General features: G+C 34.0%; 1 protein-coding gene across 2 annotated transcripts in view; it reads right to left on the bottom strand.

Annotated features, from left to right (window-relative positions):
* LOC131853698 (CD63 antigen-like) overlaps nucleotides 1–15,812 on the bottom strand; it is a 38,796-nt gene extending 22,984 nt beyond the window's left edge. Inside the window, exon 1 of one of the 2 annotated variants that reach the window (XM_059204704.1) lies at nucleotides 15,616–15,812. In XM_059204704.1, the coding sequence (XP_059060687.1) occupies nucleotides 15,616–15,675 (60 nt within the window). In that variant the 5' untranslated portion in view covers nucleotides 15,676–15,812. The remainder of the gene's footprint in view (nucleotides 1–15,615) is intronic. The other variant, XM_059204705.1, reaches the window with a different exon arrangement.
* Nucleotides 15,813–16,475: the final 663 nt, after the last annotated feature.

Below are 16,475 nucleotides of genomic sequence, written 5' to 3'. Positions count from 1 at the left end.
CCCACAATGGCTGCTGTTCCGTTGCCAGCAATTAATGTAGGGTACAAGTAGAGGCAAGACCTGAAGAGAAGATTCATGGTGAATTCACCATTATGGACTAATGTAGAGTACAGAGTCAAGATCATTACACGCGTCCTGTGGAAACTATCGTCGTTAATTCCTGGTGAATTTACCACGATATGTTAACCGACCTGTGTTTTTTGCTTGTCCGAACATACCACACTGCTGGTTCACCAGCATACACTGTTAGTGCAGGCGAGAACATAATTCCATGTATCATTTAAGTAATAAAAATGGTTGCTTGTGGAATTGTACACTCACCTGTGCTAACGCGGTATACGCTGGCAAGATGCCAGTGGATGGTGATAGGATGCGGATGCAATCAGAACAGTTAGCGCATCCCGTGGGTAAACTACAATACAAACGCGATAGATTTTTTTCTACGGAATAACGAGAAGATAAAGGGAAGGATTATGTAAGTTTAATAAAAAGTGCTACTCGCTTAACGTTGAACAAAAATCTGAAAATCTGTGTTAATCTCTGTACTAAACGTACAAAATTTCAATCGGAATATATGTATTTAAATTTTTATAGTTTTTTAGGTATATCTATTTTATTTAGATTCATTTATGGAGAGTTTATTTTTATTTACTACTGTATTATTATTGCAAACAAAACTACCAGAATACACTTGACTGTGTGCTCTCTCATGCTTTGTTGAATTACAGGATATCCTAGTAGGAGGGCCCGCCAATTGATGTGATGGAATAATTTTTCTTGTTTGGATTGTCTGACATTTATTAATGTTCTACTTAGTATTGTTGGCTTCAGGGCTAGTCAAAGTATGGCCATAGATATATAGATATAGGTAGACAAACAAATATTACGACTAAGGTATACTTGATGTTACAAAAGCAATTTATTAATATACTAACTATATCAAATTTTAAGAGAAGTAACATTCTACTAAGTACCTCGGAGAATTAGCGACTTACACCTATGCCAACTTTAAAACGGCCATCGGTTCAATCCTCGCATAATATAAATATTTATACTCATATGTATTGTATATATCTGTTGTATTGGTCTGGATGTTTTGCTATATGTAATATATATTACGTGGATATATATTTTTTTATCTCTATCGGTTGTCTAGAAGTCATAATTTGTCTATTAATTACGTGTTTTCCATTCGTTACTATTGTTTACATTCTACTCATATAGAAGGCGATAAAACCAAACGTTTATTCATAAGTTTCACTTTCAATAACATTGAAAATCCTCATTAAGAAGGTCGCTCGCCATAATAATCGCTTCGATGTATATATTCGTAGGTAGTTAACGGAAACATAAGAATGGTCTGCATTTTAATTGTCTAAAGTCACCTTGTAGAACTTACGTAAGCAAATATTTATAAGTAACCTTAGCATACAGCCACTATATACTTGTGTGTAATATATCGCAGCTTACTCATAAGGAGCGGGTGACATCACAAGAATAAAATGGCGGGAGAATAACATCGGAGACTTGAGCGTAACTGTTCTCCTTGGGAATAAGGATGTTTCCTTGACCTACATATATAAGGTCTAGCGAAAATAGTGCTCAATTTTATTTTATGTAGGTACCATAATTGGGATTTGCAAATAATTTGAGTGCCCACCTAAGTACTAGCTATGCCCGCGACTTCGTTTGCGTGGGGTAACTTGAACCGTTTACGCAGCGCACGCAACGTCAGCCCTCAAATATTAATAATTTTCGCTGTTTTTGCAACATTTATCACTGACGCTTCGCTTCTATAGGTCGTAGCATAATGTTATATAGCTGCAATCCTTTCATCTAACACAAAAAGAATTTTTCATATCGAACCAGTAGTTCCTGAGATCAGCGCGTTCAAACAAAGAAACAAACTCTTCAGCTTTATAATTTTAGTATAGATATGAATAGCATCACGGACATCGTTTCAGTCGGTCTAAGATCTCTTATCCTGTAATTTCACTGCCAGCCATAAAGAGCAACCCTGCTTAGCGGCTGATATAGGTAGAAAATTAAACAAAGGTTTCCGTGGATATAAGGATGTTTCCTTGACCTACATATATAAGATCTAGCTAAAACAGTGCTCAATAATTAAGTCATGTAGTAGGCACAAGTGCATCATAAGTATTCATAAATGATATTTTCTTACAACAAAATGAACTGTTGTTTATGGGTAGTTGACCTGTTTATTATGTTATTTAGATCACGACTCATTTTTTATATAAACAATCAGTTATGAATCAGTAATTGTTTATTATTTACTCACATCCTTTACTTGATGGTATATTTCCATTTATCATAATAAATGATTCATTTTATGCATACTCGTAAGTATAATTAAAAATAATATGCTGAGTTTAGCGTGCAAATAAATAAATATTCTTTGTTTTGTGTTAATAAAGTAAATAATAGCTTTTCACGTAGATATACGTACCATATACAGACAGCAATTAATTATATTTTTATTATATGAATATACACTCCTCCTTACTTAAGGTAAGTTGCTTAAAAAGTACCTACAAAAATTTTTTCATATGTTAACTTGTATCACGTATCAATTATATATTAATGACCGTACGTCAAATATTAATACATATTTTATATCGTTGGTTATATTCCAGTCACAGACCATGCCGTCGGAGTGATAGCGTGACTGAACTACCTTTTCCCTCTTTACCGCCCTCAATAAGCACACGGTCAACAGGTGTATTACATTGAATAATTAATGAACCTGTACACCATAGTCGTTTCCTGTCCTTTATATGTATAAAAATAATATGCTTTTACTACTTTGATTCTAATTTATCATCGTCGGCGTTTCTTCTACCAATATCTTATATTGTATTTTTATTTACATCAGGAACATCCGTCACGTGTCGCCTAACATATTTAAAAGAGGGGATGAATATTGTTAGTAATGGTGTCTAGAACCCCATTGCCAGCAATGTACAATGTCAGTTGAGCTTCCATACGGTACCCCTTGGAATCCAAGAAATTTCATCATGATGGGCTAACTGACCGGACCTCATGCTAATCATCCTCCACTGGTGCCCCGCCAGCGTAAACCGTTAGCGAAACCGGGTGCTCCATTTCATTATCATGCATAAAACACACAAAAAAGATAAAATATCAATCACTTCCTTATGGTAATCAGGTAAATACGTTAATCTTATATACATTGTGTGTTGGTATTTACTTATGCTTCACGGTTAAACATGTCTGTAACATTGTACCATCGAAAAAATATATTTATTTTTTACAAATTTACTACGTTGCATAGCTAATAAAATTGTACAAATAAAGTTAAACATTTCAAGTGTGAAATCATTTAGCTCGCCGACACGCGGAAGAAGAGACCTACATATAGTTCGCCATTCTGATACTGGGCGAGTGATTACATCAGTGACGCATGGAAGTCAATCCCCTAAAAAGTCCAACAGTGTACTTTAACAGGGAATATGACCATATCATTAACCCGATTGAACTGTTCGGCCAAAACCATCCCGTTGGAATCTCGCACAAAATACCTCGGTGTCACGTTAGAGAACTATCGTTTAGACCCATCAAAGGAGTCCGCAACCTAGGCACCTTCGTGCTTTGGCCCCACCATAATATAATTATTCTAATGCTGTAGGCCTAGGGATAGCCAACAACATCAAAATAGTTCACAAAATTGTAAAAAAATTAGATTTCGGAGTCGGTTTTATCACTGCTATATCATCACCTCAACTTCTAGAAAATATAATGCAATAAGATGTAACAATTCTGCTACAGGAGGTGCAGCTATAATTAATGACCTTAAAGTGGGTTAACTTGTCAATTAAAAAGCTTTTAATGTAATGAACGAATCAATTACAACGTACTTACTAGCACCCTACATATTTCGACACACGTTATGATGCAGAACAATACCCTAGCGGTATAACTTCAAAGCTATTATGGTACACTTTTTAATGTAAGAGTTTGCCAGCATTTTTATCTCTGGGGAGTCTTAAATTGTATAAATTAATAACTTTATTCGTGAATATTTACACAGGCAAACCCGGGCGAACAAGATGCAACGAATTTTATAATCCAGTACTTGGTCTATTGGAGGTAAAGCGGTGTGTTAAACCCATAGACTACTCAAGCCTTCCGTATAAATAATAATAATAATAATACTACAGCATACTCATCCTTATAAACTAGTACGCTTCTTGTTATTAATCACTAACCACATAACGAATTTGTTTCTTTGTATATTAACTGTGGTACCAGAAATGTAATACAAGGTAAACAAATTTTAGTTAAGTCCGTATACATATTACATATCATATACACTTTGTTTGTCGTGAGGAAAAATCAAGGCTATTTGTTTTATATCAATATATGAAAAAAAAATACACAATTTATTTGGCGAAAGGCTAATTATTTCAAAGATTCTTAAGTTTTGATAAAACAAAATGTAATTTTTGACTGTCAGGATCATAAGGAGGCTAGAGAAGGCAGTTAGTTGGAGCAATTTCTCAAACTTTAGGCACAGGAGAGATGTAAGGTGGTAAAGATAAGATGAAAGTAAATAATGTTTTAAATATAATCCAGGCAATAAAAGTTACGGTAAACAGCGCTTCAATAAACGGTGCAACTACCGAAATATAATTTACTGTGTTGCAAGAGAATAGCAATAAATGATGTAAGTTTATAGAAACTGTAAACGTTAGTCACATTCCTGAGATCTTAGTCATTTACATACAACATACTACTTCTTTAAATACACAGATAAGATTTTTTTGAAACTGCAGTAAACAAATATATCAATTATACATCATAGAATATTTAGATCCATACAACTGAATTTAACACATTGACTCATAACTCAGTGTGGAGATTCACTCAAGGAGCAAAACACTGGTTTCAGCAATTATAGCGAGGGTGAAAGTACTATTGATAAATAGTAACTAATAACAATAGAATTTAATATAATTGGTGGTAATAAACTGGATGGTAAGTGGTAGCCGTTGTGGATATTTATGAACCACATCAGATGTCACAGATATCAACAAAGAAACGTATACATCGATTCCCAAGAGTGGCAGACTAATACGTCATACATCCATACCCTACAATTCCGCTACCATATCTCTTCCTTCAAGCAAGCTGGCTGTTAATTAGGTAAGACAGAGGTATCATATCATAACATCACATATAACTTTGTAACATTGTTGAAAAGCACGGAATAAATATTTTTTCTTTCTTCTTTCTTTCTTAGAAGTTCTCCATCTAGTGAACTTATTTTTTTATTCTCAACTAATATTATAAAGAGATAAAGATTTGATTTTATGTTTACTAGTGGTTGCCTAGTAGTCAAAATTTGACCAAAGTTAAATTAATTAATTTCTATAATCACAAGTACTGGCTTTCCCACGGACAATAAATAAAAATGTATATTTGCGTGTGCGTCTCAAACACATGGTAGAGTATGTAATGTTTTTTTTGTTGATTTAATGTATGTTCATGTATTATTTGAAAAAAAAACAGGATTCTGCACTCTTTCTCTGTATGAACTCTAAGTGTCCGAAGTTTCATACCCCTGCGTCTACGCAATTGTCATAAAAAGTGGTACAAAGTTTTTACTTCATGTATTAATATATAGAGAATTTATAAACCCAAACATTGCTTCACCGTGAAACGGTGTATGTAGCATTTTACATTATCAACGAATAACAAGAAATGCAACGTATTTTATTTTAAAAGCCCCTCTTTAAAATAATAATCCGTGGGAAATCAGGGCCGGTCGCTAGTGGGGTACCAACTAGCTATTCGAGAGATGTTTTTACAATACAAAAAGGAAGTTTTTGCCGTCTTCACAATTGCCTACGTCACATCCCAAACAATACAATGCTATATGGAATGGCCTTGTGTATACTTTTGCAAACACCTAACGTATTTTGCGAAGTTGATTTACGTTGATTACGCAAACACATGTTTAATTTTAATACTTACACGGACGTGGATTAAGGTTGTCATATGCAAAAACTTGATACCGTTCTTATTATTATATACACATATATTACACACACACGCCATCTTGACCCAAATTAGTTTGATTTGCATACTAAGCCTGGTTTGTTGTATGAGTAATAAATACTAAACAACTGAGATCTATTTAAAACTTCAACTTTTTGTAATAAACATTATTAACAAAAAACATATAACATAGAATATATGTAAACATACAAAATTTTAGGTCGTGCCGGCCCGTATTAAAGAAAAGAAATAGATTCAACCATATACTAGCTTTGTTTATACTTGAATTATAAATATTATAATAGTGTTATCTTTTAATTACAAAAACATGTGTTAGCTGCTGGGAAAGATGCTCTGTCTATAACTTTCATAGAAAAATACCATAGACAGGAAGAGCAAAAACATAAAATAATCAAATATTGTTGTAGACTTGTGAACATTCAAATTTAGAATGTGTGTTCCATTTGTATTGGCCAGTTCTTTATAGTTATAAAACTAAAGCATACTGAACAAAGGACATGACTCGATTTCCAAACTAAGATATTTCCGGGAGAACAAGGACGAACGGCATACGTGATGCGAACGGTTGGTCTCGTATCGACCGGTCCCTGAGCGTTTAGCTGGTTGGCCACGTGCCCAGTTTACGAATAATACTTAGTCATTTAGAAGATTTAAATCTAAAATGTAAACAGGCCGAGAACTAGTGGTTAGCTTGGCATTTCGCACGTTTGTGTACGTTGAAAGGTGAAAGAACTTTGTGTACTATGCCTGATATTTCTATATTCCACACATTCTATTCGCTGTACGGCAGAATTAAAAGTAACAGAAGCCCCGGGGAAAAGGCGAAGCTGACTCATTTTGTTTTGTCTCGTCTCTCATGAGGAATTTAATTAAAATGCATATGTGTAAACTCCACGCCAGGGTTGCCAACCTTTAAAATCATTCTCACGTTATATATTCACGATAGTAAATAACTCTCCAACTTCGTACAAAAAACTAACCATAGACTATTTTATTTGACGACTTAAAATAATCTTATTTTATCTGTCAATCACGAGCAGCGTTTTAAAATAGACCTATTTTCCTCATGTTTACATTAATGTATTTTAATTTTAGTCCAAAATAGACTTTATAAAAATCTGAGCGAGTATATACATCTGTCTTCCCTATTTCAGCCGCTAGGCAGCTTGCTTTGCAAGATATATTTAGGTTGAACGATGCAAAGCTAAATAAGGGGTTTTTTCGGACTACTCTATTGCTGTTGGCCGCAGCTGGCCTGACCTTTACATTTTCACCGGACGATAGGGGGCGAGTGCAGATGGCACTCCAAACCCGTGGAAGGACTTATGGAGCGGCTGAAGGCCAGGAGTTGGCCTGACAGATACGACTTATTAAGACTGAGGGCACCGCCGAATGGTGGCTAGGGGTTCGAATCTCGGCGCAGGCCGTCGTAATTTCGATCCCCGTTTGAATCAGATAGAAGAGCGATCGGAGGAGTAATCAAGGGTATAAAGCAGTGATATTAACAGAGTACAGAAGCACGATATCTTTGTTTTACGTAATGGCAACGCAGATTGGGAACCACGTGAGTCACTTTATGTTCCTGTAGCTATTCATATATATATAGGCGACTTGGCGACGACTTATTATTATTAGGCGGACCGTCAAATGATATAAAAAAACTTATTACCTCAAGTCTTTTTTATGACATGCTGAGAGTAAAAAAATGAGTAGAGTGAGTAGTAGTACACTCTTTTTAATTTGCTATCAAATTGAGAAAACAGAGATTTGTACACAGTAAAACGTTTTAGCATAGCTTGACTGATGTTTAGCAAAATCGCCAACCCTAACGATGGCTAGGAGGGCGAACTATTGCGACAACCTTGTGCTCTTTACAAGCAAGTGGAAGAAAGATTAATCAAAAGCTGAGCAAGTGAACAGTAGCAGTCTTTATGACGTGAACATGTCACGTATTTAAACCAAATAAAACAATGTATGTATTGTTGTCTTATGTGTATACCATATTTTTTTTATTTTAAAAGGTTATTAATTATTATATATGATATGAATGGTACTATGATTTCGTTCGTTAAAGCTGTAAAGGTTACAGCCAACAGCATAGGTATAGTTGAAAAAAAAATATTTAAAAAATTTACGCATATTTATCCGCTAAGGCAGGTACGAGTGATCAAGATGAAATGCAGGGAATTATTATTACAATATAGTCGAAATTCAAATGCACATAATATTAGTTCCATTTTATTGCACTTTGTCAAATTTTCAGCAATTTTATTTACATATCTTATACGATTTCTAGTATTAGTAGTGTTGAAAAGTATTATGCGTGGGTACCGACTTTGCATATGTACAGATTTTTTAAATGAATAATTATAGTATTGGTTCTACGCTACCATGCTGGCAGGGATAGAATGAGCATGACATCAGGACAATTAACGAATTTACCAGGTTTCATAAAGCAGAATCCGCGTGGAGGTAACCTGATCTGTCGGTAGAATTCGGTCGATCGAATTGGTACTCTTGACAGTCTTAATCCTGGGTAAATTCGTCACATGCTATCTTATCTTATTAGGTTACTAGACAAAGTTACAACATACAATCCTCCCTCCCACCTATGTACAGTTATTCGCACATATTAAACGCATAGTAGATATTTTGACATTGATGATATGTGTGGGTCGACAATGAACTAAGTATGAAGGGGAAATACTAAGTGGATGATGTCATTAGCTTGTTAGTATTAGGGTTGTAATATATTGCAACAGTGTGTATGTCTGTTTTTTACCTTTTTATACAACATTAGAACAAAATTAAACAAAAGACTAAACTACAGTTAAGTCAACTATTTAGCAGTTTAGTCTTTTATGATATTTCCTTTAAAGATATATCGTATCATTAAGACGGACATACGATAACTATATATTTTATCTCGAAAATAGCAAGAAGACGCCGGTGAGAGGTAATATTTTATAAAGTAGGCACTGTTTACGTACTGGCAGCATGTTTTATAACTTCATATTTATATATTCCATACGCTATTATGAGCAAATAAAGTCAATAATTTATGATATTACGAAATATCCAGAGAAGTATGTATGTTCATATAGATTGTTGAATTCCTTTAACATTAAAATATACCTATATATATTATAATTTCATATTTAATAATTATATTTTTAATTTTTTATATATATTATTTTTATTAGTACATTTACTACTAATAAAATTATAATTATTAAATATTAAAGTTTCAAAAAAGAGATTAATACATATGATATATTATCTGGGCAAGCACATTTACATAGCCTATAAAGAAGAAAAATTAATATTTTGTTACAAAATAATTAAAAATAATATTTTTTCTCTCAAATATACGATGGCATCCCTAACTCCGTCAGCAGTCCTACAAACACGAGTAACACCCGCATAGATATCCTCAAAACGTAAATAAGATGCGTTGCGTATGTAATTATATGATTAAAATGTTTATAATATATATATATATATATATATATGTAAGCAAATTTTTATCTTGATAACTTGACAACCCGAGTTAAAGTATCTTTGTTCAGATTTTTTTCATGTAATTAGATGGGCAAATAAGATGACGGCACATATGACTGTAAGTGTTAACCGTGGACTATTCATATGGACAGCACCTTGGACACGATACCACTCATGCATTCACATTCCAGATAATTAATCAGTCATGCCTCTTGTCGAGGAATTTCAATGCCTAATCTGCATCCTACACCGAAACAGCTTACAAAAAACGAGCTGCTTGGCGGCTGAAATAGGTACGACTTTCCGTCAGTCTGTTTACCATTCCAGTTGCATAAAATAAATTAAAATTAGAGCACTTAAGTTATAATAAAATTATATATAAATCTTTATACTCTATAGCATCGTAACGAATTACTCGCCAAACGATTTATAGGGTGGATGTAAATACTAACGCAAAATGGAATTTATCAATATCAGTACTGTACTACTATATAGTATCTTTACATACTATGTAAAGATACTATAACTATATATATAGTAGTAAAATTAGGTCGTTTCCACTGTCTGTTAGATTAGATGTTTTAAAATATGCAATGGATTTTAATGCACTTTTTAGCAATAGATAGAAGAGAAGAAGCAGGGGCGGGGTAGCTAATATTTTAAATAATGTATAGCGAATATAAAATAAACATGGCGAGTATATTAACACTTTCTAAATAATCTACAATCTGCCGTTCGTTGGCTATGGACAATCGCAATGAATAATACTTAGTTGATTACTTAAGAATTTGTCATAACCTGTAACAGATAACAACAACAACAGATTGTAAGTAAAAAATATAAGCTTTTACTAGCTTTTATTTCATATCGAGTCACAAACAAGAAAGTTAGAACTTCTTGTTAAATCAAATACAACGAGTACAAAGTCGCAGGTTCAGCTATCTACTAATGTTATAAATACGAAAGTGGGTCTTACTGTTTGTTGCTTTTACACGAATAAACAGCTAGTTTGTATTGAAATTACACGTGAAGACTTTCGTCTGGTGAAGCTGTAGAGGCAAGGCCAAAATATCAAATACTAGCTGAGCCCACGGTTTCACTCGCGTGAAATTTATAGCCTGTGTGTTATTCTGATGTATCAATTATAGTATTGTAAATTTTAATTAAAACAGTTTCACACACACAAGTTTTCGCTTGAAAGAGTAACAAACATCCATCTGTCCATACTCACAAATTTCTACGTTTATACTAAGTAAGATAGTCACGGGTCTGCTAAGTCTGTTAGTCTTATAAAATAGGTTAATACTAAAATTACTATCTATTCACCGAGGTTTCGCCCACGAGGGACTCGTTATATCCAATGCACGTGGGAATTTCAAGATATTGCTTATTAACAGACGCCTACGTAGTAAAAGCGACTTACACTCAAAAATTCAAGTTTCTGACCCCCGTGATTTAGGTTACGCGACGATAAATTCGATTCAAAAATCATTTATACATATTGGATATTTTAGGCGCATATGAACGTCAAATATTTTGTATTATAATTTTGTTTCCTACCGTCCAGTATACAGATCCAATTGAGAAGAACTGGTAAGTAAATTTCTTAATTTTTTTAAAAAGTCAGCATATTTATAGTCTATATTTATGTAGGTTTATATGTCTAACATTAAATGAAAATCCCGTTCATGAACAACTATTACCATACACACTCTTCATTCAAGTAATCGTGTAGTTTAGGCTCTGCTCAGTAAATATACTATAACAGATCTTTTAAATTTACTTAAGGGTAATCCCAGCATATCCTTTATCGTATTGTAATTTTTTTACCTATTCCCATAAAAGACCCATTGACTTTTTCTAGATAGATGAGTCAGGACTACTCTCTGTTTATGTCTGATGGCATCAAGTTCATTTTATACGTTGCGATTACCATCTTGCATGTCATTTCCATATTAAATACTAGTTGCGTATGTAACGTACGCTCGGCGTACATGCAATAGCGTGGTAATAGCTGACATTTCGTCAACATTTTTATCGTTTTTACGGTAGAAATTATGTGTTTTAGAGTCAATCTAATAATTATCGTCATTTTCCAACACTCATTTCGTTTATTAAATGTAATGATCATTCGTAAATGACGTAAAATTTATTGATTTGACGGTTTCTGTAATCTAGCGGTTTTCGACAACTCGTTTACTACTACTACCTTACTTTCTAATTGGTTTAGGTGTTTTCTATATATTGTGTGTAGTTAAAAAGTAATATACTTATATATTTCTTAAGAAAAACGTTGTCCAATTAGTAGCCATAGTACAAGCTCAGCTTTAGAAACTAGAAGGCGCTGTGTGAACTGTCAAGGCTTATTCAAATGCATGTCAGTATTACCCTATAACACGCGATGTGTACTTATTAGGTACGTAAGTATGACTCAGTGAACAATTGCATCGCATGCATTTATCCATAATTATCGCAGAGCAACCTTCTTCTAGAGGTGTTCGTAATCTAACATCGATTATCTCTAAAAACATCGATGTCGACATCGATCTGTAACTATCGATGTATAATAAATATTACTAAATACTTTAAAAGTTTTTATAGGGATTTTACGATTACTATTTGATAGTTTAGAATGTAGTGTGAGGGGTATCACCTCACTGTTGTGTGGAATACAGATATATTAAAGTAAGTACCATGTAGGTACAAAAGTAGGGGGATATGATAAAATAATATCCTTTTTTATATTCCGATAAATCGACTAATTAAATGAACAAACGATATTTTCCACAAGTGATTTTTAATACTGCGATGCAAAAAAGCAAGAACCCAGTGGCTTAAAAAACAATCATAGTCACCTTGAATACTATACTGTGCCAAAAAGTTGCCTAGTTCGTATGTTTAAGTGGTGTGATGTTAATTTAAAAAAAAACAACTATTATTCTGTAATACGCGATATCGATAAATAAATAATCGTTTTTACGTATTATAGCACATTGCTAGTTCAAAGTATTGATAGGGTTCGGTTAAAATTAAATGTATATATTGGTAAGTTAGCAACCCTAGTAACTCGACATATACAGACACACTAGTCGAGTGTTATTCAATCATGCGCGAGATCCGCATCCTTGCTCGGCAAGTGGGGTTCTTTACGAACAGCATCCTGGTGCTGGCCGTGACTCAAATAGCGTGAAATAATATAGGTATTTATCTTACGTCATTCCCGATTTAGTACTATGTAGGTTTTTTGCAAATTCCATTTTATTTAGAGGCAATTTTTAAGGACATGTCGGCCCCATCCTAACCCATATACCTGCATATGCTATACAACGAAATAAATATGTTACGATAGAATCAGTAACACAGAAAATGGTCATTTTTAATACGCACTGCCAAAGAGTGAAACACACGTCCAGTTTTCGTATTCCCGGAGAAATACAACCCTAGTATCTTCAAGTTTACGGTGAATAGATTTCGTTTGGCAAACGCGCTACATTCTACGTCTCGCCTTCACTCAGAATCCAAACAGATAAGGTAAGCACAAACCCATTAATAATAAACAAAAAAACATAATTATGATATAACAATGATTGCAATATCTGAATGTGGGTTTTGCTGGTATACTTACGGTATGATACATACGTATACATAAAAACCCCATACCCTGCCTACACAGATTGTATTTCTGTATCAAAACACCCTCTATTTTATATTTTTTACATTCTCTCAGCATATGTTGGCCATCACCTAATTAATGTTATACAAATGTTACAATCAGTTTTTTTATTGATGACAATTGAATCATCCACTTGCGCTGACGGATTTTTCATGGTGGAGTACCAGTAGAGGATGATAAGACGAGCATGAGTCAGAATCTATCATGACGGTTTCCAGAGGGAAAACTCGAGAAACTCGTGGAGACATTTCACATTGCAATCGATCTCCTTCCCGCCATAGTAATAATTGCCACATCCAAATACCACAGAATCTTAGATTCAACAATCGGCTATTCAGTGTAGATATTGTCACTGAATAGACACTTATTGTATCTAAGATACTTATCGAATCGTATGTTTTTTGACCTGAGGTCAAGTTCAGTGAAGATATTGACAATCAACCAAACAGATAAAATATTTATGTAGGTTTACAAAAAACCATAGTTTATTTATTATTTATTTTATTTAATAATTTTTTGGACACTTGCACACTTGACGCACTTTGACTCGCTTTTATTTTCGACGCACGACGTGAAATACTGTTTTTTTTTTCAGATACAAATTACTCTGTATTTCCTGATACAATATTTCTTCATGTCTAAATTTCTTAAGATTCGTTTAATCGCAAAAAGGTTATAAATTGACAGTCAGAAGGATACGCTTTCGCATTTATAATATATATATGCTTAAACATTTTTTTCCTAAAAAATCCTTTCTTATAAAGTATGTGAAGATACGACACGCTCTTGGTCGCCTTTTTGTTTTCGACCTACAAGGCCAATATAAAGAAAAAACGCGATACCTGGGAGCAGGGCTGCCAACCGTATGAGGAACCCCGTACAAGTACGGGATTTAGGTTTTTGTACGAGAACATTGGCATCGTCGTACCAGACCTACAGATAACAGTCATATTACGATTATAAACAAATTAGGAAGCCAAACTGCGCTAATGTACGAGATTTTTGACTTCTTTACTACGGTTAAATGTTGAAGGTTGGCAATTACGGTCATGAAGAAATCAGAAAAACAATTCTTTACGAGGGTTAAATGTTTGAAAGTTGGCAACCCTGCTTGGGAGTTTGAAATCTGTAGCACAAATTAATAATAGTGCTCTACGTAACATCAGCAACGTCGTTTTACTCATAGAATAATATTTTTATGTTTGATGGCTTAGATTACTTTAGATAGTTAGAAAATGGTATAATATAGGGATGCAGATGATGATTCTCGGATAGAGGTGAGGATGTTTCACAACTAGGTTCTTTCGATATATTCTATACATTCATTATATATACATATATCTATGTTTCTTCAAACGTAGGAGTAACTAAGTAAGCAAACGAATAATATATTTTATGTTTATGTTATCGATATATTAAATTCTGTATCAAATAGTAGGAATCTCTTGTTTAGTGTCTTTTTGATACTTTAATAATATCGTTAGTCGTCATGATTGAAGCAGTGGGCAAGAATTTAAACGCCTGGAAGGGGTAAATGCAACTTACGAACTATGCAAACAATATGATCATTCTGTTTTACATTTTTTAGTAAAATATTTAATACAATTGTTATTTATGAACGTCGTAGATTTCTTAAGAAGATATTACTTAAAATTTTTGTATCGTAATTATTTTAATTTTTTGTAGGTAATTGAAGAAAAAAAACTTCCGGTTTTAGTCATTTCAATTTTTTATATAAATTTTGTTAATCACTTGTCTGAACGGACATAGTTATAGGAAGAGATTAAAAGTGGGCGTGAGCTAGTGTATTTTATACTTATATTTGTTTTTTTTAGAAACATTGCGGGAGCTAGTCTCAATAATTCACAACGCAATACGCGACTGATTTTTTATTATAAACGTAGGTATAAACAAAAATAAATTATTGAAGTACCAGTGATATAATATATATCAATATTGAGTTGGTTTTACAGATTCACGGTTATTGTAATTAGGTAGGTACTACGTGATCTCCCTAGATGTTTAACATTCATTTTCTTTGTACAAATTTTTGAATTAATCTTATAGTCATGTTTAATATACAGAAAATAAATACTTCTATATAGATATTAACCGTTTAAATTAAAAAACATCCGAACACATTTCGTCAGCTACATTCATCAGGCCATTTGGCAGTCATTTGGTATAAAATTGAATGGGTTACATTTCTGAATAAACCCGTTCGTGTTTTTTGAGTCAACTTGTGACCGGCCACGTAGGGTAACCGTTTCACCGTCCGCTGACCACAGCGAGGCACCGCTGCGGGCGTCTACCGTAACCTTTCATACCACACTCGAACCGGTTCCAAACCCCAGCCTCTGGTTATAACAACAGACACTCACCGCCACGACCAGGTTGAAGAAAAACAGCACATATTTCACAAAACTCGTTCCACATCCCATCGTGAATGCACTGATTCACAATTAATTCACAAGCAAGTTGTCACACGCGGATTTACTTGTTTATTCGTTGGTGGAGCGACGCACACCCGTCGTTGCCAAGTGTTAAATCCTACTAAGTTAGAAAATAAAAGAGGGGATCGCGATGGCGACGCGTCCCCCCCGCGCCTCACAGGTTACAAGACTCATGACCCCTCATTCACCTTTCAATGCAACCGATCCACTCGCACCTACCGAAACATATATTTTCGTCCCATTCTTAGATTTCATCTCACTCACTGTAGACAAGACTGTATTTACGATTTTACTGGACTAGTCACGGACTCTTGACTGATTCTGTAAACAATCATTTCGCAGTATTTTCTGGGGTTATACACCATCTTGGTTTTTACGTACTTTCTTGATGTAAAAATATTGATTTAGTTCTTTTTTTGTAAGTGGGCCGTAGATGTACTTCACTGGACAAAAATGCGAGCACTCCAAACCCGCAGATGGACTTATGGAGTGGTTGGAAGCGAACTCCTGCCCGACGAGGTTCAAATCTCGAACCCCGACTTTATCTTTTCAAGACTAAACACATGTTAATAAAATTGGACTTGAAGATAGATTGTGTCGTGATGACCGACATTGGGAATCTTTAATGTCAAAAAATATTCTGATAGGGGTTGAAATGTTTTTGCAGACGAAGTGGTATTATATGTAAACAGGCAATTCCTTGATTCATATCATATTATTATATAAATATTAGTCATTGATGAATTTGTTAGTCAGTAACTTAAGTGGCAATCCAGCTTTTGATAAAT

Source organism: Achroia grisella, unplaced genomic scaffold (assembly GCF_030625045.1).
Source record: "Achroia grisella isolate CSIRO2021 unplaced genomic scaffold, CSIRO_AGI_Agris_v1 utg905, whole genome shotgun sequence".
Classification (NCBI taxonomy): Eukaryota; Metazoa; Arthropoda; class Insecta; order Lepidoptera; family Pyralidae; genus Achroia; species Achroia grisella.
The sequence above is the reverse complement of the archived record's forward strand: the minus strand, read 5'-3'. Positions and strand labels throughout refer to the sequence as shown.